This window comes from Eschrichtius robustus, chromosome 8, assembly GCF_028021215.1.
Source record: "Eschrichtius robustus isolate mEscRob2 chromosome 8, mEscRob2.pri, whole genome shotgun sequence".
In the NCBI taxonomy this organism is placed as follows: domain Eukaryota; kingdom Metazoa; phylum Chordata; class Mammalia; order Artiodactyla; family Eschrichtiidae; genus Eschrichtius; species Eschrichtius robustus.
The window spans coordinates 10682342-10709822 of NC_090831.1; the positions used below are offsets into that span (position 1 = coordinate 10682342).

Consider the following 27481-nt stretch of genomic DNA (forward strand, 5'->3'; position numbering starts at 1 on the left):
CAGATTTGCGGGAAGTCTGCCTGTTATAAACCATAGCATAGACAACTAGTTAGTCCCTTTTTTGATCAGCTGGAGTTCAGCAAATGATGAGTTCACTGGTGCCAGAGAGAAACTGCTACATCGACTGATGTTTTTTTAGTATTTGTATTCTTGGAATAAACACAATTTGGTAAAGTATTAGCCCTTTTATATTCCTGGATTCAATTAGCCAATGTTTTATTTAGGATAACTGCACAGATTTTCATGAGAGAGCTTGGACTGTAATTTGCATTTTTTGTATTGACCTTGTCAGATTTTAGTATCAAAGTTTTGTTGGTCTTATGAAACAAGCTGACCTCTTAAAACAATTTTCTTTTCTTTGGAAAAATTTCTACAAGATCATTGTTATTTCATTAAATGTTTGGGAGAATTCAATAGTGACAATCCTTGTCCTAGGAATTTCCTTGTAGAAACGTTTTAAATTACATACTAAATTTCCTTAAGAGATAAAAGACTACTCAGCATTTCTGTCTATTCTTGAATCAGTTTAGTAAGATATGTTGCTCTAGGAATTTTCCATTCAAATTTATTAGCATAAATGTTATAATATTCTCTTATCTTTTTAATAAATATAAAAACACATTTTGATTTTTGTTAATTTTCTCTGTTATGCATTTGTTTTCTAATTCAGTGATTTTTGCATTTATCTTCATTATACTAGTATACTTCCCTCTGTTCTTTTTGTTTGATTTGCTCTTAATTTTGTAGCTTATTCACATGGAAACTCAGAACACTGATATTCAGCTCTTCTTTTCTAATTTAGCTGCATCCCACAAGTTTAGATATGTCATATACTCATTGTTATTTAGCTCAAAATATTTCCTAGTTTTTGTTGTGATTTCTTCTTTGAGTCAGATTTTTAAGGAGTTTTTCCTGCTTAATTTTCAAGATAGGGCATTTTATAGTTACCGTTTTATTGTTTATGTCTAGCTTTTTAAGTTTAAAAACACATAAAAAGTATTTAAAATCTATGTCTAATGACTCCAATAATAAACCTCCATGTGTCTGTTTTTATTGTTAGTGGGGTCAGATTATTTTATTTAATGAGGGACTGACTGAGTTGTCTGAGCTGTCTTAAAGTTTTCTACCATAGCTTGGCCCTGATCCTGTACTTAGCTAGCCAGGGGTCCACGTGAGAATCTGGGGTTTTCTAGGCCACCTCCTCCTTGGAGGATCCAGAACTCCTAGTTTGCCTTTTCAGTACTGTGAGATTACAGCAAACTCCTCTTTGACCTTCAGTAGCTTTTTGCCTACTTTCTTATCCCTCTTCTAAAAAGTAGTAGCAGAAAGCTGGCTCACTTGCAATTCCTTTCTCTCCAGGAGCCTGACTGCGTGAGTTCTGGTTGTTTAAACCATTCTCAGATGTCATCACCATTTTTTAAGTTTTGTATTTTATCTGGCTTTTCTAGGTGTTTTTGTGTTAGTGCGCCAACATGTTGCTCCATGAGAGCCAGAAGCGAAACCCACTGCTTTCATCTTAGCCTCTTTATAATCCGATCCACACATAGCAGCAGGACCATTTTTATAAACTTTTAATCAGTGTGATGCTCCCCTGCTCCAATGGCCTCTTACCACATTTACAATAAAATCCCAACCACTTTCCAGAATTTACAACATGCTGGTCCCTGCCTCTCTCTCCAACTTCGTCTTAGACCCCACCCCATCCCTTCCGCACTTGCCATCCTCCAGCCACCGTGACCTTCCTGCTTAGACATCCAAACTCGTTATACGCAGGACTTCACACCAGCTGCTTCCTCTGTCTGAAATGCACAACCGGCCAGGTCTTTGTATGTCTGGCTTCTCAGTTCACGTGACAGCAACTCAGAAAGGCCTTCTTGGACCACCGCTATCTACGGCAGCTCTTTTCCATCAAACACATCGTATTATGATGTGGTGGTTCCTTCCTGTTACTTGTCTTCCATTGAAATTATCTTGTTATTTATTTTGTTTTGTTTTTCTCACATTAATGTAAGTTCCACAAGGCCAGGCCTTATCTACCTAATCTTTTAATCTTATGACCAGACTGGAGTAGTGCATGTATGGGGATTAATCCATCCAGCTTTGAGGGCAGAGACAGGGAGAATGGAGTAGAGATTACTATACACCAGGGCCCCAGGCCTGATTTTAATATTTGCTCCATCTGCTTGATGCTTCTGAGACTCTGCTTTTAGGAGTTCCTTGTTTTACTTAGAGGTACAAATATACAGTCTACATAAGCACTCTGAACAGATAACCCGAGACACTTTAGTTGCTGCTGTTTCTGTTTAACTTCTCTGTGAAGCTATAATCTTATAAATGCTCATTATATCCATACTGGAAAGTAAACAGACCTAAAAATCAAGGACAGTGTTCCCGGAGTGAAAACAGCTTCTAATCACAGTAATAAAAAAGAGGAGATAAATCAATCACCATGGAAGTCTTCTTTTTAATTTCTTTAGTTTGCATTATGTCTAACATGTATTTCTCTCAATTTTCCCTCCTCATTTAAAACTTCTGACAGTAACTTTATTTTTTCTCAGATTTATCATGTTTTAATTAGCAAAAATATGTTTCCAGTTTGAACTTGAATAAATTTGAAAAAAATCACATAAGACTTTAAAGCAACATTAATCAAAGAAATAAATTGAGCATTTAAACTACACATTAAAGGGTATTCTTGCTGTTAAGTGCAGGCAACTTCGATTATTTCTCACTGAACATTCTTGGTATGTTAATCAACAAATACGGAAAGTAGGACAGTTTAGTTCTCATTTACCTTCTTGCATACAGATTTAAAGACTTGCATGAAATCTTGCAGGAACAGGGAATCTTCATTTCACTCACTACGGTGCAATGTGAGACCCCGGAAGCCAACATTAGCTTACATTTGTAAGGAATCAGGAAACCACGCCAGATATGCATGACTGAAATAAGCCCAGCCCAGTTGCCATCTCTTATCTGAGAACACCACAAGCTCCACCCACATGACATTTCTGAACAGTCCCCTAAGTGTCTGTGGGTGCCTTGGTACCTTTGCACATGTTGTTCCATCTACCTGGAATGCCCTCCCCCCCCCCCCCCCAAATATCCTGCCACTTGTCAAGACCCAAGTCCAAGAGCACACCCTCTGTGAGATCTTCCCTCAGTGCTTCGCAGCATTCTGTCCACACCTTGATTAGGACATTTATTTCATTGTATTTTCTCCTTCCACTAGCCTGCAGGGTCTTATCTATCAATCATTTTTGTGTCCTTCCTGCCGCTTCGACTTCTACTACAGAGTACATGCACAATAAATATTTCTTAAATGAATGAATAGTCAGCCATGAGAACTTCACCTTGCTTTCCCCCATTTAAAAAAAAATTCATTTATCCTTCAAACTTATCCTCCAGAAGGAGGGGCTCATATGATTAGCTGGAAAGACCAATTTAAGCTTTTGATAACTGCCTTTGGCCTTATCACTCAATGCTGTCAATTTTAACTGATTTTTTTTTTAACCTGAAATAAGAGGAGGTATAATGATCATTTTGAGTATCTGATATAAGCTATGGATATTTTCTCCAGAATTTATTCACAACCACCTGTGCACAAAACTGATCAGTATCAGGCTCTGAACTGGTTCAAATTCTGGTTCTGACATTTACCAGCTGTGTGACCTTGGGAAATTCACTTAACTTCTCTGTGCCTTGGTTTCCTTATCTTTCAATGGGGATAGTAACAGTACATATTTCATAGGGTTGTTGTGAGGATGAAATGAGTTAATTATATGAAATGTTTCGAACACTGCTTGGCTTAGTAATCCCTATAGAACCTAGTAGTATTAGGCCCAGGAACTGGAGGTATCAAGATAAATTGGATGTGATGCCTTTCCTTGAAGAGCTCAAAGTCTCGTGAGGAAGACAGCTGTGCAAATAGAAGACACTATGTAGAGGTCTGGACAAAGGAGCAAAGAGGAGGAAGCACTTTCCTTCTGAGGCCTGGGATGGGGCGCCAGGTAGGAGGTGGTATTTTAGCTGAGAATTGATGGATGAGCAGGAATCTCTGGTTGGATTACTTGAGGAGGTACAATTTAGGTAGATACAAGCAAAGACACAATTTACGCAGCCATGTGAAAGCACAAGGGGCACTGGGGGATAGCAGTTACCGAGAGTGGCCTTAGTGTAATGTTGGAGGTAAAAGGTGCTGGAGAGTAAAGCCGAAGCACACTGCAGACACTATAAACTGGTTTATTCAGCGCCTATGTTCAACTGTCTAGTCCCCGGCCCTCCCGACTAGAGAGTCAGGGAAGCGAAACACTAGATTTTCCCAACCAGGTGAGCTCCTGTGATAGGTAATAGGGCTTCTCTTACAGGATAGTAATTCAAAGCCTTTCAAGGAGAAAGCTTCTTTGGCCTTTTTGCTTTCTTCCTACCTGGAACTTGGGTTTGAGGCTTTAAGACAGGAAGACGAGAGCCACCTGCTAAGGTGCAGTGGCAAGACCCAGAGAGCTTGGGTCCCCGGTGGCCGTGCTCAGTAGCTGTACTGCCTGGACCACCTCCTTCTGGACTTCCGGTTTGTGAGAAATATCACAGCTGACCAGGCTTCCTCTGGCTTAGAGCCTGAGGCATCCCCAACTGATACAAGTGGTGAGCAATGCTGGGTCACTGAGGCCTCGAATGTTCTGCCCAGGGGCTGAGACTCCCACATTTGACCTCTGGGCACTGTAAGCTAATTTAGGGGTTTGAAAATACAGCTTTGCAATCACGCAAACCATGCTGTGTTTTTTTTTTCTCAACCCCACACCCCTTCTTTTTTTTTTTTTAACATCTTTATTGGAGTATAATTGCTTTACAATGGTGTGTTAGTTTCTGCTTTATAACAAAGTGAATCAGTTACACATATACATATGTTCCCATATCCTTTCCCTCTTGCGTCTCCCTCCCTCCCACCCTCCCTATCCCACCCCTCTAGGTGGTCACAGAGCACCGAGCTGATCTCCCTGTGCTATGCGGCTGCTTCCCACTAGCTATCTGATTTACGTTTGGTAGACAGCTCAGCCAGTTACTTGCTGTTTAACTTGAGAAATCAGTTATCCTCAGTGTGAGCCTTGTCAGGGAGACATGTGGTGAAACTTACCTTAGGATTCCGACCTTCGCCACAGCACACTGGAAAGAACGAGGAGGTCAAGAGCAGAGGAAGAGTGAGAGTTGGCCTGTGTCCTTGCAGAGCAAAGTATATCTGAACTAAAGATTCGGAAGTAATTTCAGAACTTAAAGTGGATTCTAGTTGACATTTTTAGCCAAAACATATTCTGATGGTGCTGGATTTTATAAATGTTCTTTGAGACTTATAATACCTTTATGACTAAATGTCTTAGTACAAGCTGCTCTAAAGTTCTTTAGAAGAGAGAGGCTTTTTTTTTTTTTTCCATGTGCTATAAATTCCTGTGGCATCTTGTATTATCTCCAGGAATGGAGTGAGGAGTCCATAAATAATTGGCGAGAAGAGCCGGGACTGAAGAAACAAATAATTTAAGATTCATGATTCCATGCTAGCGGTCCTGTGGGTGCTTTAGAGTCTGTTGATAACCAGAGTAGTAAGAACTCTATTCCCTGATGGCCACTTAAAAGCTCTAATGTTGATCTTCTGTAAAACCTGGGTCAGGCTAAATTAAGCCTAGGAAGTAGGTGGTATAATTTAAGAGACGATGAAAAACCTTCGGCCCCAAATAGCTACACTTGCTTGTCAAGGATGCTTGGAAGTTCTGCATCAGAGATGATCTACTTTGAAGAATAAAGGAAGGAGCCCTGCCCAAAGCGAGCGCCCAGGGTAGTAGTAACACATTTCCATCAGCACCAGCCTGATGATAATCTGATGCTCAGATTAAGGATAACTGATTTCTCAAAGTTATACAACTGGCCGAGCTGGGATTTGAACCAAGGTCTGAGTGACTGCAAATCTGTACTTTTAACCCCTACATTATATACTGTGGCATTTCCATGCCTTAAGCCCCGCTGTCTCCCAAGCCATGCAGTTTGCAGGTTATACCCTCAAGCTAAAGCAGGGAGCTAGGCAGTCAGTGGGTGTGACAACTTTCTGCTGATTCTCTAGGACAGGACTTAGTCACTGTGAGGCTGACCCTGATGAGGCTTTGTTGAGGAACCTCCTAGCTCCCAGCTGGTGGTGGAGACACACGGAAGAGAGGAGAAGGGCCTGGATCAGATAAAACAAACTATCTGAAACTCCAGCAAGTTGCCTAGCACTGTGTAAACCAGGAAGATGGCATGAACAATCAGCCTCCGTGTCAATTTAAATCAAACAATATGCAACCCCATATCTTAGTGTTATTTTAAGGCTTATTGATTTACCTGTCCTAGGAAACCTGACAGTTTCAGAATCTCTGGAACTGGTCCAGAGGGACACAATTCAAATTTGGCACTCTTGCTTAAGGACCACATGCGTGGGAAGAATGAGAATGCTTGGATTAAAACACATCACTTCCTTCTCCTGTCCTGCTTTCAGGTGCAAGCTCAGAATCAGAGCAAGAGGCTATTACAGTTGTCCCTCGGTATGTTGGGGGACTTGTTCCAGTACCCGCTGAGGACACCAAGATCCATGGATGCTCAAGTCCCCTTACATAAAATGGCGTAGAATTTGCATATAACCTACACACGCCCTCCTGTATGCTCTACGTTATCTCCAGATTACTTACAATATCTAATACAGTGTAAATGCTATGTAAATAGTTGCAAATACAATGTAATGTTAGGTAAATAGTGCCTGTGTGCAGCAAATTCAAGTTGTGCTTTCTGGAATTTTTTTTTCCCCCAAATATTTTCCATCCAAGGTTGGTTCAATCCCTACCTGCAGAACCTGCAGATACAGAAGGCTGACTGTGTATGGCGACTGAGTGTAGCTGCAATGAATAGTTTCATGGTCCCGCGCTGTGAGACTAATCAAGATCTCTAGGAGTTGTAATCCAAAGAGAACATGGTGACTTTCCAGGACCAAGAGAACCATGAACTTAGCAGCAGAGTTTGGGGCTCCAAGGAGGGAGGGAGTAGCATGTGGGCTTCAGGGTCAATCGTTTTGCTGTCCCTTAAGCTCCTTTTCAGGGCCCGGGCACTCACCTCGGCCTGCCAGATGGGGTTCACGGTGTTGCCGATGATCTTGGATCGCCTCTCCTGTCCGTGGTGTGGGAGGGCAGGGAAGATGCTGTGCTTCCCAGGCTGAATGGAAATCTTCAGGTAAGGGTCTGGGTTGAAAAACATCCCTTTCTTCAACCCCATGGCCTGGAAATCTATAAAACAGAGGATATTTTAATTTCATGTGTTTTGGCAAGGTTAAAGATTATATTAGGCCTCACACAAGGAGAAGAGTCCATCTGAAACATGTAAAAAGTTTTTCAATCTTTAGACCATTTTCCACCTCACTACAAATGTAGACTGATATGTCTCCAGAACCCATTACATGGAACGTTTACTGATTTAAATGAACATTTACTGTATTAAATTGTTTTGGTTAAGAAGTGCCTGTAATAAGTCAAGACTGGCATTGTGGTCACTATGCTTTTCAAGAGAGGACCGTTGGCCCCTAGTGGTCTGGGCTTCTGGCGTTCCTCAGGCAGGTTGGGGTGAGGGGCTGAGGGTCACCTTGGGAAACCTGGTGCACACTGAGGGAGGAAATCCAACTTGGAAAATTCAGTGTGTCCAGGTGAATTTTATTTTATTTTTGGCTGCGTTGGGTCTTTGTTGCGGTGCGTGGGCTTCTCATTGCGTTGACTTCTCTTGTTGCAGAGCACGGGCTCTAGGCGTGTGGGCTCAGTAGTTGTGGCTCGCAGGCTCTAGAGTGCAGGCTCAGAAGTTGTGGCGCATGGGCTTAGTTGCTCCGCGGCATGTGGGACCTTCCCGGACCAGGGCTCGAACCCGTGTCCCTTGCACTGGCAGGCGGATTCTTAACCACTGTGCCACCAGGGAAGCAGGAACCACTTCTTCAAAGTGAAGACAGAAAAACAAGGGCTCTAGCCTCACAATAAATATAATTTTCACTGAGTAAGGAGAGAGTGCATCAGAAGAAATAAAGAGAAAGGCGAGGATTAAAAGAGCAAAGAGCACGGACATTGGAGGAAAGGAAAAAACATGGCCTCCATGGAGCTAATGCACATCGGGGAGGAGGGTTCTGAGGAGAGACCATGTGGTCGGGAGGGAAGGCTTTGACAACTGAGCCGTTCCATGTAATTGAAAAGGTCTGATCATGTACAATTTCATGCTCTGTGTCGGGCGGGGGGAGAGAGAGAGAGGTCATTTGTGATAATGGTTTATGGCTGTTCTGAGATAATTTGAAATCATCTTATATTTATTAGAAATATATGATATCAAAAAATATAATTAAAAATTTTCTATTATCAAAGTATTTCCCCTCCAAAATTGTTCATATTTATATATAAGTGAAAGAAACAGGTAAAAATACATTGAACTGATTCTCAACTATGGTATAAGTTGTGAGGTGTTGGAGGAATTTGTTACCGATGAAAAAAGTACAGAAGTTTTCATGTGCATTTACTTAAATGTTATTTTGAGTTGATTCAAGGGTGTCTCCATAATGAAATTATTCTTACTCTCTTGCATTATAATATACTGCCATGAGGCGGAATAAAGGTTAGAAAGTACAAACATCACAGAAATTTGTAAAACCCAGGCTACACCCATGGGAATGTGTGCAGAAAGGAAGTAACAAAGCAGCCCGAGACTTCTCTCCTTCAAAAGGTCTGTTTCTGAGGTTGGTCCTTGGCTAGGGTCTGGGAACTTGGATCTCAGGAGGGTTCCCACATCTCACAATTGATAAGAGTGGCTCTCTGTGCCTCAAGTGTCTGTGCAAACTGCGTGGTTTATGCTGAACACCTGCTTTTCTTCTGGGAGTCTGGAATTTTGGTAGGTGTTAGGAGCAATCTGGCCGTATGACCAGCCCCCAATCAAAACCTTGGGCTCTTGAGTCTGTAATGAGCTTCCCTGGTATATAGTATTTCATAGTATTTCACAACCTGTTGCTGGGAGAAATAAACCCAAGCTGTGTGACTCCAGTGAGAGAGGACTTGTGGAAACTTGTGCCTGGTTTCCTCCAAACTTCATCCCAGGCACCTTTTTCCTTCACAATTTGCTTTGTATCTTTTCAATGTAATTGATTACATTGATTATAGTCAATGTAATTGACTACTGATTATAGTCATGAGTATGACTACATGCTGAGTTCTCCCAGTGAATCATCAAATCTGGGGCTGGTGTTGGGGAATATGGCCCAGAGTGTGACAGACATATAGATTTATCCATCATAAAATAATGACTATCATCACCTTCATCACCTCTACCACTACTGCCTGCCATTTACCGATTAGCTACTAAATTCTGGGGACCGTTCTATGCCCTTCAAATACATTATCTGATTTAATCATAACCACAAACTCTACAAGATAGTTATTACATCCCTAATTTGAGGAAGAGAAAATAGATGTTTCTGAGTTAAGTAACCTGACCAGGTCTTCAGAGTTGGTCAATGTCAGAAATGAAATTTGAACCTGCTTTTTTGATTCCAAAGTCTGTGTTATTAACCATTATGTGATATTACCTTTTTATAAAAATGACAACTTTGGCATAGGTCAAATTCTCAAGCATAAACGGGTCTTTTTAAAAAATTCTCTTCCATCAAACAACTTATCTAAATCTGCATAATGTCTTTATCATATGTCTGATACCTGATAAGTGTAGTTACTCTTTACTGTTCTTGCTTTTTTCCAAAAGAAAACATCTTTCTTTACCAGTCACACATTTATTCTTCTGGATTAATCTTTTAATTTTTTAATCAGCTCCCCTCCAAAAAATTGAGATTTTGATCGGAATTGCATTAAATCTATAGATTAATTTTGGGAGAAATGGTAAATTTACAATACTTCCTATTCAAGAACATATGTTTCTTCATTTTTTCATGCCTCCTTTCATGACCTTCAGTGAGCTTTTATAGTTTAAGTTCAATTTGTATACTTATAAAAATATATGTTTCACGGAGTAAAAACGTTTGAAACCTGCTGCAATAAGGATTTAATTAGGAGTTAAAAGAGCATTCGGCTGGGAGTCAGTATATCCAAATTTTAGTTCTGGAACACTCTCTATTGAGCTTTGTAACTTTAGAAAACAACTTCTTCAGGTCTCAATTTCTTCAACTATGAGATTGTTGGAATGGATGTCTATAAGAACACAGAGTTTTGTGATTTTCCAACAGTAAATGATACATTAATGGGAAAATACTTAATTTTCCCTCATTTTTTCCTGCATTAGTTTTTTGTTCTGATGGTAAACATGATGCCTACTGTAACTTTTTTAAATATAGAAGGAAAAGAAACAGAATTTTAAAATTATTTCAAATTGCACTGTGTAGTGGCAACCACTGCTAGACTTCTTCCTTATGGCCTTTCAGTAATTTTCTTTGCATAGTTGCGACCACACTGTATATACAAACTTGTACCCTAAATTTTTTCTTTTGCCTGGATTATATCATAAGGATGTCCCATGTCTTTTAGAACATTTTGTATACATAATTCTTAAACAGTATATAGTATTTCATTATTTGGCTCTGTGGTAATTTTGAATATTTAAATTGTCTCCAATACTTGTGAAAAAAATCTGTATTTGCATTTATGATTTTTAAGGTTAAGTGTTAATTCACTGAAAATTAAAGGGATAGTAGTTACACAGGAAATTTATTACCACCAAGGAGTGGTAAAAACTGAATATATAAACAGATTTGAGAAGTAAAGCATTTGCATCAACAGTCTTGCTTTGACATGTCTACTCTATTCTGGAAAATTTCCAGAGGAGACAATTCCATGATCTATTTTTCTGGTTATTTCTCATTTTAAATTCTAAAAAGAAAAGCAGTCCAATTATATGCAGTATCTCCAGTTCTTGAGTCTTCTTAAATTTATCTCTCTGTATGCTGGCGTGGATGCTCACATATTACTTTCAGATAAGATGCAAGGGTGAAGTTCTTTGAGCCATAGCAAACCTGAGAATGTGTTTCTCTTGCCTTCTTACATAAATGACAACCTGGTGGGCACAGAAATCTTTGGCTAAAACATGCTACCCTTAAAACTCTGTAGCCTTTGTTTCATGATTTTAGCATTCTGTATGATAAGAAGACAAGTCTGAGATTAACATGAGGTTTATTCTTTGGTAAGTATCATGCGTTTTCCACTCAGATGTCTACTGTGTCTGCGTTAGAAAATTTCTTTAAAAAAATTGGCATTTGTCTAGATATTGGTCTCTGTACATACATTTTTTTCCTTAGAACCTTAAAATCTAATTTAAAGATTCAAGATCACATTCAACTCAAGAAACCTTTCTCCTATTATTTCCTTTCAATTTGTTCTGATCATTTCATCAAAAACATTAAATATCTATGTATTGGCTCTGTATATGTCATCCATCTTTTTACTTCCTTATCCTTTTTAGGTCTGACCCTTCTTCTATGTTTTCTAGGAGAGAATCTCAAGTCAGTCTACCGTATCATTGATTCTAATTCTGTAGTTGTGAGTATGCTCTTACTGCTTTCTAAAAGCTCTCAAAGCTCACTTTGAATTCTGTGATTGCACCTTTTAGAATTTATTTTAAATCTCTCCTTGACTATGATAGACAGAAAAATGGTCCCTCACAGATGACCATGACCTAATCCCTGGAACCTGTGAATATGTCACCTTACATGGTAAAAGGGACTTTGCAGATGTGGTGAAGGATCTTTATTGAGATGGAGAGATTAGCCTGGATTATCCAGTTAGGCCCAATGTAATTATAAGAGTCTTTATAAAATGGAGGAAGGAGGGGCAAAATGAGGAGAAAATGATGTGACAACACAGCAGAGATTGGAGTGATGCAGCCACGAACCAAAACATGAAGGTAGACTCTAGAACCTGAAAGAGATGAGGAGCGGATTCTTCTCAGGAGACCCCAGAAGAGAACCAGCCCTGCCTGTCGACGCCCGGATTTTAGTCCCTTAAGATTCATTTGGACTTCTGATCTCCAGAACTGAGTGAATACATGTGTCTTATTTCAGGCCACTAACTTTGTGGTAGTTTGTTACAGCAGCAAAAGGAAACAGATACACTTGACTTTCTTTTAGCTTCAAAGAACTTCAAAGAAATCTCTTACTATTTTTCTTCATCCTAGACCTCTTACTTAATAGGTCCTGTACTTTCCTGTATTTTATAGCCTACAAGCAGACGAGTGATAAATCCCTTATTTCTCTTGAGCAGATATTTGCCAACAAAATACTTGTCTTTTTCCTCTTGGGTGTTATGTCCTTCAACTTTTTTTTTTTTTTAAGGTAGAATCTATTCTCCACACATTCTTCAAGTCACAATGTCTATTCTTTATCCATGAGTAGGTTGTGTACCCCTGGTATTATCCATCTTTATTTAGTTTGGTTGTCCAACGAGCTGCTGTCGGAATTCTCGTCCCTACTTTTACACCTGGAGGTGACCAGCATCTAGTCAACTTTTTGATACTTTGTGGGCTTTGCTTAGCTGTAGATTTGATGATCTTTTTATCTCATCTTTCTTTGAGGCATGGAATTTATTATGCTACTTTAAGCAGTATTTACTTTTATTTTTCCTTGACAGACATAGTGAATTAAACATATACATATTCAACTACTAAGTATTATATTTCCACAACCATTCCAGGCTTGCTTCTTTAGTCGCTAATTTTACATCTCCCGTCACATTTCATTGCTGGCAATTTTTTCCTTGAGATAAGTGTAAGAAAAATGATATATTGGGGGCTGTAGGAGATGAGTCCATCCTGATCACCTTATAAAGTAGCTTTTTGTACCAAGCTGGTGGTGGTGGTGGTGGTGGGGGGGCATGGTTTCCTTTCCTGTGGTGAGTGTGTGAGCCCATGTCTACATGGCAGAGCCAAAATGGGAACCAGTGAATGGATATTTCGTCTCCTTCCCCAGCCCCATGCTGTCCATCCTGTATGGCATCCCTCTTAGGCTTTAGGATTTTAGTGAGCTTTGGTTAGTGAAAATTCTTCATTTCTGGCAGACAGTAGAGTAGTTTTCCTGGTTTCTACTGCCTCTGAAGGTTTGTACAAATAATTGTTATCAAGCATTTCAATGGGAACATAAGAATAACAAATCAGGAGTTGTTAGTTTTCTGTCCTAGTAATACAAAAGTATTGAGTTTCTTCTTTTTTCTTTTCTTTTTAAACCTAGACAGACACATGCTAATGTCGTCAATGGGTTTCTTTTAAGACTTAATTTTTTAGAGTAGCTGTAGATTCATAGCAAAATTAAAAGGAAGTACAGAGATTTTCCCATATACTGCCTGCCCACACATGCATTGCCTCCCCCATTATCAACTTCCCCTACCGGAGTGGTACATTGGTTATAACTGATGAGCCTACATCGACACATCATAATCACAGTTGAGAGATACTTTACTTCCTTTCCCAAAATCCATCGTTTACGTTACAATTCACTCTTGGCATTGTACACTCTCTGGGCATTGCCAAATGCATTATGACATGTATCCATAATTATTGTATCATACAGAGTATTTCCACTGCCCTAAAAATCCTCTGTTCTCTGCCTATTCATCTCTCCTTCCCCTATCTCCCAGCAACCACTGATCTTTTCATCATCTCCATAGTTTTACATTTTCCAGAGTGTGATATAGTTGAAATCATACAGTACGTAGCCTTTGCAGATTGGCTTTTTTCAATGAGTAATATGCGTTCGAGATTCCTCCATGTCTTTTCATGGCCTGATAGCTCATTTCTTTTTAGCACTGAATAATATTCCATTATCTGAATGTACCATGGTTTATTTATCCATTCAGCTACTGAAAGACATCTTGATGGCTTCCAAGTTTTGGCAATCATAAATAAAGCTGCTATAAACATCTGTGTTAGGTTTTTGTATGAAAATTACTCCATTTGGGTAATTTCCAAGGAATGTGATCATGGGGTCATGTGGTAAGAGAATGTTTAGTTTTGAAAGAAACTACCAAACTGTGTTCCAGGGTGTCTGTGCCACTTTGCACTCCTACCAGCAATAACTGTGAGTTCCTTTTGCTCCACGTCCTCACCAGCATTTGGTGTTTTCAGTGTTCTGGATTTTAGCTATTCCAATAGGTACATAGCTGGTATCTAGTTGTTGTTTTAATTTGCATTTCCCTAATGGCATATGATGTGGAGTACCGTTTCATATGATTACTTGCCATCTGTATAGCTTCTTTGGTGAGATGTCTGACAAGATCATAAGATCTTTGGCCCATTTTTCAACTGGGTTGTTTGTTTTCATATTGTTGAGTTTTAAGAGTTCTTCGTATATTTTGGATTAACTGTCCTTTATCAGATGTGTCTTTTGCAAATATTTTCTCTGAGTCTGTGGCTTGTCTTCTCATTCCCTTGACATTGTCTTTTGCAGAACAGAAGTTTTTAATTTTAATGAAGTCCATCTTATCAATTTTTTTTCATGTATTGTGTCTTTGGTGTTGTATCTAAAAAGGCACCACCCTACCCAAGGTCATCTAGGTTTTCTCCTATGTTATCTTCTAGGAGTTTTATAGTTTTGTGTTTTACATTTAGGTCTATGATCCATTTTGAGTTAATTTTTGTGAAAAGTGTAAGGTCTGTGTCTAGATTCATTTTTTTTTGCATGTGGATGTCCAGTTGTTCCAGCACCATTTATGGAAGGGACTATTTTGCTCAACTGTATTGTCTCTGCTCATATTCCAAAGATCAGCTGACTGTATGGGGGTCTATTTCTGGGCTCTCTAGTCTATTTCATTTATCTATTTTTCTGTTTTTTTCTTTTATTCACCAGTACCACACTGTCTTGATTACTGCAGCTTTATAGTAAGTCTTGAAGTTGTGTAGCATCAGTCCTCCAACTTTGATATTCTCCTTCAACATTGTGTTGGCTATTCTGGGTCTTTTGCCTCTCATTATAAATTTTAGAATCAGTTTGTCAGAATTCACAAAATGACTTGCTGGAGTTTTGACTGGGATTGCATTGATTCTATAGATTAGTTTGGGAAGACCTGACATCTTTACAATATTAAGTCTTCCCATCCATGAACATGGAATATATCTCCATTTATTTTGTTCTTCTTTGATTTAATTCATTAGAGTTTTGTAGTTTTCCCTATAAACATCTTGAACATATCAACATTTTGTTAGATTTATACCTAAGTATTTCATTTTGGGAGGTGCTAATGTAAATGGTATTGCGTTTTTAACTTAAATTCCATTTGTTCATTGCTGGTATATAGGAAAGAGACTGACTTCTTGTATATTAACCTTGTTATTATCACTTATCAATGGATTTTTAGACACACGTTTGCTTTACTGGGGGCTCACTTAGACATGAAAAGCCTCAGTTGACTGTCCATCTCCCAAGGACACTCATGAACTTCATTTCTGTGATCTCAGATCTCTGATATTTATGGCCTACAATATTTGCTGGTTTGATAATAAGCTAAGCAATAGTTTTCAAACTGTGCTGAACAGTTCTGTGCCTTACAGCTTCGTGCCATTGTGTGTTCGCAAAGACCACTTAGGGTGAAATTGAGTGCATGGGGCTCTGAACTCTGTATATCAGTTTAGCCAGAGCAACTCAGTTTTTCTTTATAGTTTTAATTTTGAGATTATTTTAGATTCAAAGAAGAGTCTACCCAGTTTCCCTTACTGTTAACAGGTTATGGAACTATGGTACGTGATGAAAACTAAAAAGTTAACTAAATTACTCTTAACTATTAACTAATTATGATTAACTAAATGACAGGTTTTTTTTGGATTTCACTGATCTTTCCACAAGTGTACTTTTCTGAGCAGCTCAGTTTTTAATCTGTTTTACCAACTGGATTTCATGTGAGATTTTGTTTAGACCAAGGGTCTGCTAGCTGCTTCTTGCCTCAGGCTTTCCCCTACCTCCACTTTATAAACTCTCAATTACTGTTAGTTAGCCATGAAGGAAAAGTAGGATGATAGCTTCTCTTCTCATCATCTCATCTCATCTAAGGAATGCATCTATTCCTTATTGAATCCTCTAGTACCCTTATGAGGTCAAGGGGTGAGAAATGGAATGTTTCCTGCCATATCAGTAAACAAAGGATGTCACAGTCATCAGCGGCTGCAGCCACCACCCATGATGAGTTGGTGAGCCCTGAGGAAACTCAGGATATGAAAACACAGGATACTGGCCCCAGATAGCTGAGGTGCATATCAAAGGAATGCAGACTCTTGCATCTTCCCAAACACAGAAAAGCACTAAATGCTTTAACTTGAGATCATCTGGTTTTCTTTACTTAACAATAATCTTTTGACATTCAGACTACCTGCCCTTTGTTGCAAAACTCCTATATATCCTAGTCCCACCCTCGCCTCCTCCGAGTCGTTCTCTCGGGGTTACTTGAGATGCTACCTCCCCGGCTTGAAGTCCTAAAAATTCCCACCAAATAAAACATAACTCTCAACTTTTAGGTTGTGCATAATTTTTAGTCAACAGGGGAATGGAGCGGATATTTTAAAATTTTGTTTTACAGATGGAGAAACTGAGGCACAGAGAGGTTGAGTAACTTATAGATAAGAGTCAAATTGAAGGGGTCTCCTGACTGTTGACTGACATTCTTATTCACTCCACAAGGCTTTCATATGAGCAAAACATACCTGAGAGAGAAAAGCTGATCAGCCTCCGACTTCCTTGCCCTTGCACAGTCTCATCAGAGCCAATACTTTTAAAAATCTGTAAGAAGACAGAAAATGGGAGACAAGCAAAAGAAGCATTGAAATAGATACTCACACTCCAATACAAACGTGCTTAATCACAGTTATTTCTGTAGCTACAGAATACAAAGACAGCAGCATTGTGATTTCATTAGGCTACTACTGATTAAAAGAAGCTTTTAGCAACCTAATGTCTTTCCCAGTAATAGAGTGGGAAATGCTAGTAGGGATGAGGGGTACTTTTCAGAGAAATGGAAACCAACAAAAATAATTACTGTAATATTAGAGGCTCTTTATAACCACTTATGTAAACAATGTCTTTTCACATTCAAATTTGCAAAAGGTTTTTATTAAAGCAGAACCTAAGGCAGTAGAATGATAGGTCAATAGATGTTTACTGTTGTAATTACAATATGTTTCCATTAGCAAATTATAGCGTTAAACTGCTGTATCTTCTTTCCTTCTGATCTGTATTACTATCTAGAGAGTTCCAGGAAATTCTGTTTATTAGGGAGGAGACTGATCATGGCATTAAGAAGCTACTCTGAGGGCTCTTTATTTAACTGCCTTCCTGGGATGTTTCAGAACACAGTTGTTACATGGGTTATCTTCGTCTAGTAGGTACTTGCAAACCAGGTTGCCAAAATCTTCTACTTTCCATCATTGCTCAATATTTATCTGTTAATGGATTAATCAAAGCAGCTAGAGTCCTTGCTTCCATTCTCTTCCAGGCAAGTTTTACTCAGAAATGATTCTGAGTATTTATTCAAAGGCAGTTACCTTTGCATATGTTATATATTTGCAGAAAATAATATACAAATCTGAGCATTAAGCAAATCCATACAGTGTCCACTTTTTAGAAGATAATCTGTACTGAAGAAGCAAAAAATGGAGAGCTCGATGACCTCTTGCTCAAAGTCTCTCTGTTTCGAGGTTCTGTGGGTTTGCTCTCTTTCTACTTCCTCTCAGTATTTTTTTTTTAATGTTTTGTTTTTGTTCTTTTAATTAATTAATTAATTTATTTATTTTTGGCTGTGTTGGGTCTTCGTTTCTGTGCGAGGGCTTTCTCTAGTTGCGGCAAGCGGGGGCCACTCTTCATCGCGGTGCGCGGGCCTCTCACTATCGCGGCCTCTCTTGTTGCAGAGCACAGGCTCCAGACGCGCAGGCTCAGTAGTTGTGGCTCACGGGCCTCGCTGCTCTGCGGCATGTGGGATCTTCCCAGACCAGGGCTCGAACCCGTGTCCCCTGCATTGGCAGGCAGATTCTCAACCACTGCACCACCAGGGAAGCCCCTCTCTCAGTATTCTTGATGCTGGAAGAGTTGTGACTGGATGTGACCATCATCTTGCCTTATATGAGACTGGGAGTAATGACCGGGCATCACTAGGGCTCACAGCTTTCTCCCAAGGAGAATACAAATGGATTATTAGAACACCTCCTCGTAAAGCAGGTGCCCCTGGCGGGCCTACATGCTCGGCTGCAGCTCGTGTGCCAATCCTCTCAGTATGTCTGCTTTTAGGCCCACATGCAAGAGGCATTTCGGGAATGCTGGGCTGCCCAGCAGAGGGAACAAATGTGGGTGACATATGGAATGGGGTGAGTCAGAACGCTGGTTGGGCTGAAGTATCAGCCCTCTTCACACTGGACAGCCTGCTCCTTCCCAGTCTGTGTTTGTTCTTCTCTTTACCTTGCTGACCCCGAGCAGCAGAGGTCAACAGTTCAGAGACTGCATCCTCAGGCAGGACAATTCTCCTAGCTCTCAAAGTGGCCAATGTGCATGGGCCTAATCAGAGTTCAAAATTCCTTCATGTTGAGGACTTTTCTTCATTTTCAAATCTATGCCTGAGCAAAGGCCATGGGAGACTTGGGCAGGCTGGCCACACTCCCTTACAGTGATGTACCTGCCTATGTGGGACACTTACAATTGACTGTTCTTAATTCTAGTTTAAAGATGTCAACATCTAGCTTGTTCCATCACAGATAAGTTCCTTGAGGGCACAACAAAAAGTATACTTTTAATAGAGCCTTGATTTTACACTGTTTCAAAGGTAGGATTAAACTGCACATTTCATGCTAGTCTAAACGAGCTTAAACTTGCAATGATAACAAAGAATAGTACATCTGTTCCTTCTTATTTAAAACATAATTTTGATCCCTCGTATTTAAATATTTTTCTGCTGGAAATTCAAGGTATTTACAAAAAGGTCCTTCATATTTATTGCATCAAAACAAGTCTGTAGACAAAAAGATAATGTATATTTTTCAGAAGCTACTAAGTTCAGAGGGGTGAAACACATTTAAAACTTCATAAAAATTTCCCTAACTCATGGCTTTTTGCTAACATTATTTATCAAGTCATCTCAGTGCAAGACTGATGATACAAAGGGGGAGGCAACAGGTGATAAACATTTTCCAGGAAGTAAAGATGTTTGGGAAGGTTTTGCATCCTGGCTTTTTGTTCAAGATGAGTTCCAGAGGCTGGTCTGAGGTTCAGAAATCTGCTGCACTCACAGAGATATGCTCTACCATTTACTGACTGTGAAAATGGTGTGAAGACTCAGGAAAAATAGTCTCACCCTGGAACAACCTAAGACTGAGGGGCACATCAGGGAATTGCTCATCTTCTCAGGTCTGCACATTCTCTCGGCTTTTCAGCCTGTCTGATGCCCAGTTGTTATTCCAAGCCCTGGGTGCTGGGTCATGATGTCCCCGCTCAGACGCAGTGCACAGTGTCACCGTGTTCTGCACACAACTTATTTCCACAACCAAGCCTACTTGACAAATGGTTTAACAGATTCAAGGCTGAATCTGCTGGGAGGGGGGGGGATCAAGGGGGTGGAGCAGGAGGGTGTGGGGCTCACCTCCCCCACAAACAGTGAAAATTACATCTACATGCAGAACAATTCTCACAGAAAACCAACCGGAAACTGGCAGAAGATCCCTTATACAACCAAAGCTGCAAGAAAGATCCCTATGTGACTGGGTAGGATAAAAAAAAAAAAAGCGATCAGGATGGGACTGGCGCTCCTGGAAGGGATCTGTGAAGGAGGGAGGGCCGCATAGGAAGGCTCTTGCTCTGAGAAATCCCTGTCTGCTGGGAGGTCTGCTGGGACAGATAGGAAGCTGGAGGAGCCTGTACTCCACTTGCAAGGAGTGTCTGCGTGCTGGCTTGCTAGCAATAAGGGCAGAGAGAGACTGGTGTTGATGGCTGCCACCTCTCTGTACCTCCCAGCCCAAAATGCATGCTGGGTGGGGCTGCTAGTACACGCAGCAGCTAGGCACTAAAACTCGGGTGGAAGAACCCTGGGAGAGCACTTGGTCTAGCTGCACAGAGACAGCCTAGAGGGCCTGGAGTGTGGTCCAGGCTGCCATGGTTAGTGCACTTGAGATAGGACGTGCGTTCACCATTGGAGCCCTACTATCAGAGTGGTGCTGGGTGGGGCATGGGTCCGCCAATGAAGCCCCACTGTCTGTGCTCACAGCAAAGTGTGACTCTGGCTGTTGGTGGGCTTTGTGGAAGACTGATAATGGACTCAGATATCAGTTACCCTGGTGGGCAGCCCCTGGGGAGGAGTATGCAGTGGTTCCTTTCCTGGTGAGTGCACTCCTCACATGGCAGCTTGGAGCCAGATCTCGGTGAAAAGGTCCGGAGAGAGCCCTACCATAGAGGCAGCCCGGGTCCCAGGCAGCAGCACAACCACCTCGATTCCTGCAGTCACAATGTCCCGGCCCCACCGCCAGCCTAGCACTAGGGTCTGGGATGAACACAACAGAGAAAGGGAAGTGACCTTGGGCTGCTTATGTGCAAAACCGCAGATACCTGCATGGGCAGTGCATAGGTTTGCTGTGACCACACGGGCCTCAATGGATTCTGTGCTCACCTCCTTGGGGACATAGGACATAGGGCAATGGAACCTTATAAAACCCAACCCTCAGGGCTTCTACTCCAACAGTTAGGGAGCAGACCCTGCCCCTGACAAGGCTGTGACAGCCATGCAGCAAAGAGGAGGACCCACCCAACATCTGCAGGCTCTGGATACCACATGAATCACACCTCCTATCAAGGGGATAATGGTCAGCACACTGAGGAAATAGCCCTCACACCAAAAATATTGGACTGACACAATCTACACAGGGATGCTCTCACATAAAAACAGCACTTCAAGACCACAATAGATAACTATTTCTCCTACATTCACAGAGACAGAGAAATGAAAAAGCAGAGGAACTACTCCCAATTAAAAGAACAAGAAAAATTCCCTGAAAAAACAAAAATGAAATACCTCTCCAGGCTACTGGGCCCCAAGTTGAAAAAGGAAGTAATAGAAACGCTAAAGGAATTAATAAATACTACCAATAGAAATGCAGATCACTGTAACAATGAACTAGAAACTATAAAGAGGAACCAATCAATATTAGATAACTCAATTGCCAAGATAAAAACTGATCTAAAAGCAATGAACAGCTGACTTAATAGCGCATAATAATGAATAAGTGATCTGGAAGACAGAATAATGGAAATCACTCAATAAAAACAGCAGACAGAAAGACAAATGAAAAAAATGAAAGCAATGAACAAGATCTATGGGATAATATGAAGTGTGCCAACCTACACATAATACAGGTTCGAGGAGAAGAAAGAGAGAAGGGGATAGAAAATGAAAAAATGTATTTGAAGAAATTATGGCTGAAAACTTCCCAAACCTAAAGAAGGAAACAGGTATCCAGGTACAGGAACACAAACAAGCCCACATTAAGACATATCATAATTAAAATGGCAAAAGTTAAATATAAAGAGAGGAGCACCAAGAGAAAAACAAAGAGTCAGTTACAAGGGAACCCCCATAAGCCTATCAGTTGATTTCTCTACTGAAACTTTGTAGGCCAGAAGGGAGTAGCATGATATATTCAAAGTTCTGAAAGGGAAAAACCTGCAACCTAGTGTACTCTACCCAGCAAGATTATCATTCAGAATACAAGGAGAGAGAAAGAATTTCTCAGACAAGCAAAAACTAAAAAATACAGTAATACTAAACTTATCATAAAAGAAATATTGAAAGGTCTTCTCTAAATTGAAAGGAAGCAAAAATCTATAGGAAAGGGAAAAATCACAATATGAAAGGCAAATATATAAAAGGACTGAAGATCACTTAAATAAGCCAGTACATAGATTAAAAAATAAAACCATTTTTGTAAAAGTGATCATAACCTCAATAAATAGCAAAAGGATAAACATGAAGATGTAAAATAGGACATCAAAACCACAGAATGTGGGAGAGGGGAGTTAAAAAGTGTGGATTTTAAAAAAATGTGTTTGAACTTAGATGACTATCAGTCTAACCAAGTAGATATAGCTATGGGTTACACTTGAAAACCAAGGTAACCACAAATCAAAAATATACAATAGATTCACAAAAATAAAAAAGAAAGGAACTCAAGCTTAATACAAAAGAAAACCATCAAACCACAAAAGGAAAAATAAAAAGAACAAAGTTTGTTCAAAGAAGAACAAGGAAGAACTACAAAATCAACTGGAAAACAAGGTTTAAAATGGCAATAAATACATACTTATCAATAATATCTTTAAATGTCAGTGGACTAAATACCCCAATCAAAAGACACAGAATAGTAGACTGGATAAACAAACTAAGAACCTACAATATGCTGCCTACAGGAGATCCACTTTAGGCCAAAAGACACAGATAGATTGAAAGTGGAGATAGAAAAAGATATTTCATGCAAATATAAACAACAAGATAGCAGAGGTAGCAACACTCATATCAGACAAAATAGACTTTAAAACAAAGTTCTGAAAGAAAGACAAAGAAAGACACTATATAATGATAAAGGGATCAATACAAGAAGAGGATATTATACTCGTTAACATATATGCACCCAGTATAGGAGCACCTAGATATATAAAACAAATACTAGCAGACATAAAGGGAGAAACTGACAGGAATACAATTACAGTAGGAGACTTTAATACCCCTCTGACATCAATGGACAGATCTTCCAGACAGAAAATCAATAAGGCAACAGAGATCCTAGAAGACACAGCAGAACCATTGGACTTACTGATATCTGCAGGACACTACATCCAAAAAACTCAGAATACAAATTGTTTTCAAGTGCACATGGAACATTCTCTAGGATTTACCAGATACTAGGACACAAAACAAGCTTCAACAAATTTAAGAGGACAGAAATTATTTCAAGCATCTTTTCTGACAACAATGGTATGAAACTAGAAATCAACCACAGAAAGAAAAACAGGAAAAAACCCCACAATCACATGGAGACTAAACAATATGTTATTAAAAAAACCAATGGGTCAACAATGAAATCAAGGAGGAAATCAGAAAATACCTTGAGACAAATGATAATGAAAACACAACCTTACAAAATTTATGGGATGCAGCAAAAGCAGTTCTAAGAGGCAACTTCATAGTGATACAGGCCTTCCTCAAGAAACAATCTTGAGGCCTTCCTCAAGAAAAATCTCAAATAACCTAACCTAACACCTAAAAGAACAGGAAAAAGAACAAACAAAACCCAAAGTCAGCAGTAGGAAGGAAATAATAAAGATCAGAGAGGAAATAAATAAAATAGAAATTTAAAAAACAATAGAAAAGACCAATAAAACCAAGAGCTGCTTTTTTGAATAGGCAAAAAAATTGACAAACTTCTAGCCAAGCTCACCAAGGAGAGAGAGTAGCCTAATAAACAAAATAAGAAATGAAAGAGGAAAAATAATAACTGATATGGCAGAAATATAGAAAATCATAAAAGACTACTATGACAACAAACTAGACAAGCTAGAAGAAACGGACAAGTTTCTAGAAACATATAGCCTGCCATAATTGAGTCAAGAAGAAATAGATAATTTGAACAGACCAATCACACAGCAAAATAGGATCTGTAAAAACAAAACAAAACAAAAAACAAACAAACAAAAACTCCCTGCAAACAAAAGTCCAGGACCAAATGGCTTCCCTGGGGAATTCTACCAAACATACAAAGAAAAACTTATACCAATCCTTCTCAAACTATTCTAAAAGAAGAACTTATGTCAATCCTTAAACTATTCCAGAAGATTGAAGAGGAGGGAAAACTCCCAAAGTCATTCTATGAAGCCACCACCATCTTGATACCAAACCCAAAGACATTACAAATAAAGAAAATTACAGGCCAATATCTCTGATGAATATAGATGCAAAAAAATCTCAACAAAATATTAGCAAACTGAATCCAACAATACATAAAAAGGACCATACACCATGATCAAGTTGGATTCATTCCAGGGTCACAAGGATGGTTTGACATAACGCAAATCAATGTGATACAACACATAGTAACAAAAGAAGAGACAAAACCATATGATCATCTCAAGAGATGCAGACAAACCATTTGATAAAATTCAACATCCAAAACCATATGATCATCTCAAGAGATGCAGACAAACCATTTGATAAAATTCAACATCCATTCTTGATCCGCCTCAAGAGATGCAGACAAACCATTTGATAAAACTCAACCATTTGATAAAATTCAACATCCATTGGATAAAATTCAAAGTGAGTATAGACGGAATATATCTCAACGTAATAAAAGCCACTTATGACAAACCCACAGCCAATATTATACTCAGTGGTGAAAAGCTGAAAACCTTCTTGCTAAAATCTAGAACAAGATAAGGATGCCCACTCTCACCACTTCTCTTCAACATAGTATTGGAAGTCCTAGCCACAGCAATCAGATAAGAAAAGGAAATAAAAGGTATCCAAATTGGAAGGGAAGTGGTAAAACTGTCATTATTTGCAGATGACATGATACTACATACAGAAAACCCTAAAGGCTCCACACAAAAACTACTAGAACTGATAAGCAATTTCAGTGGAGTAGCAGGATACAAGATTAACATACAGAAATCTGTTGCATTTCTTTGCACTTACAATGAAATACCAGAATGAGAAAGTTAAAAAAAAAAAAGATCCCATTTAAAATCGCATTAAAAAAACCCACAAAAACCTAGGAATAAACTTAACCAAAGAGGTAAAAGATCTATATGCTGAAAACTATAAAACACTGATAAAGGAAATTGAAGATGATTCAAAGAAATGGAAAGATATCCCATGCTCTTGGATTGGAAGAATTAATATTGTTAAAATGGCCATACTACCCAAAGCAATCTATAGATTTAATGCAACCCCTATTAAAACACCCATGACATTTTCCACAGAACTAGAATAATCCTAAAATTTACATGGAACTACAAAAGACCCAGAACTGTCAAAACAATCCTGAGGGAAAAGAACAAAAGCTGGAGGCATAACCCTTCCAGATTTCAGACAATGATAGAAAACTACAGAAATCAAAACAGTATAGCACTGGAACAAAAACAGGCATATAGATCAACGGAACAGAATAAAGAGCCCAGAAATAAACCCATACACCTATGGTCAACTAATCTATGACAAAGGAGGCAAGTATATACAATGGAGAAAATGGACAGTCTCTTTAGTAAGTGGTGTTGGGAAAGCTGGAGAGCTACATGTAAATCAGTGAAATTAGAGCACTCCCTCACACCAAATATACAAATTAACTCAAAATGTTTCAAAGTTCTAAATATTAGATACGACACCATAAAATTCCTAGGAGAAAATGTAGGCAAAACATTCTCAGACATAAATCATAGCAATGTTTTCTCAGATCAGTCTCCCAAGGCAAAAGAATTAAAAGCAATGATAAACAAATGGGACCGAATCAAACTTATAAGCTTTTGCACAGCAAAGAAAACCATCAACAAAATGAAAGACAACCGATGGAATTGGAGAAAGTATCTGCAAATGATGAAACCGACAAAAGGTTAGTATCCAAAATATACAAACAGCTCATACAACTCAATATCAAACAAACGAACAATCAAAAAATGGGCAGAAGACCTAAATATACATTTCTACAAAGAAGACATACAGATAGCTAACAGCCACAGGAAAAGATGCTCAACATGGCTAATTATTAAAGAAATTTAAATCAAAACCACAATGAGGTATCACCTCACACTGGTCAGAATGACTACCAAAATGTCTACAAATAATAATGCTGGAGGGGTTGTGGAGAAAAGGGTACCCTCCTACACTGTTGGTGGGAATGTAAATTGGTGCAACCACTATGGAAAACAGTGTGGAGATTCCTTAAAGAACGAAAAATAGAGTTACCACATGATTTAGCAATCCCATTCCTGGGCATACATCCAGAAAAACACAAAAACTTTAATTAGAAAAGATATATGCAACCCGTTGTTCATAGCGGCACTATTTACAACAGCCAAAACATGGAAACAACCAAGTGCCCACCAACAGACAATTGGTTTAAGAAGATGTGGTGTACTAATATACAATGGAATATTACTCAGCCATAAAAAGAATGTAATAATGCCATTTGCAGCAACATGGATGGACCTAGAGAATATCATACTAAGTGAAGTAAGTCAGGCAAAGAAAAACAAATATTATATATCACTTACATGTGAAATCTAAAAAATAATACAAATGAATATATATACAAAACAGAAACAGACTCACAGACACTGGACACTTATGGTTACCAAAAGGGAAACGGAGGGAGGGAAGGAATAAATTAGCAGTATGGGATTAACAGATACAAACTATATAAAATAGATAAGCAACGAGGATTTATTGTATAGCACAGGAAACTACATTCAATATCTTGTAATAATCTATAATGGAAAATAATCTGAAAAAATGTATATATAATTGAATCACTTTGCTATATACCTGAAACACAATATTGTAAATTAACTATACTGTAATAAAAGAAATTAGTTTACATCTACACAGATGAACATTTTTTATTACTAGAGTGAGACAATTTATCACCAGTTTTATTCCTTCTTATGTACGCATTTGAGACAACTGTTCATATATAGAAGTAGGTGCAAATACAAGCTTTATTATAGTAATGGCCTTCATTTTCTTTAAATCTCTACAAGCTATGTACAAAACAAAAACATAGTAATCAATCAGTAAAAATTAATTTACATTGCCTATCCACTGACAATCCCTTTAAGTCTTCCTTCAGCTCTAATGAGAGCCAAGAATTGGAACCACCTGAGTTGCAAATGGCAATCACTGCAATCACTGCAGCCACTCACTTTCTCAGCAAGCACCAGGATTCTGAAGTGCCTGCTTGGTTGCTCCCTAGATGCTTTTCCACCCCCAAGCCAATGCACATAGTAAGATCTAGAACGGGTGAGACTGATGCCTTTCCTTAACTACGTGTGAAAGAGGAAGAGTGAAAGGAGAAGTTGGAAAAGAGAACCTACAGACCACTGGCATATTCTCAGGCAGATCAATTTCAGGAAAGCAAACATATGGAAACTGAGACTCTGGAATCATTGTTCCTGTTACTCCTGGGAATGCCATCATATATGCCCAGGGAAATATTTACCCCAGGTTGAAAACAGGTGGGATAGGTGAAAGGGGTAACACCTGGTTTTGAGATAGAGAAATGCTAACTGTAGATGGTTGAGAAGTACCTGAGAGACAGATGCCTAGCCGAGGTGGCAATGATATTCTGAGCATATTTGTGAACTATTTAGCATTTCAGAGATTCCCAGAAATATTTGGTGATGAAAACTGGATTTCTTGCAGTCAATATGATGGTATCCCAGAGTATTTGACCATGT

At 39.1% G+C, this 27481-nt stretch overlaps 1 protein-coding gene across 1 annotated transcript in view; it reads right to left on the reverse strand.

Annotated features, from left to right (window-relative positions):
• Positions 1-27481, reverse strand: part of HECW1 (HECT, C2 and WW domain containing E3 ubiquitin protein ligase 1) — a 249366-nt gene that overhangs the window by 157345 nt on the left and 64540 nt on the right. Inside the window, exons 4-5 of the mRNA XM_068549881.1 lie at positions 16714-16789; positions 7126-7295 (exon numbers count right to left, since the gene is read on the reverse strand). Of these exons, the coding sequence (XP_068405982.1) occupies positions 7126-7295; positions 16714-16789 (246 nt within the window). The remainder of the gene's footprint in view (positions 1-7125; positions 7296-16713; positions 16790-27481) is intronic.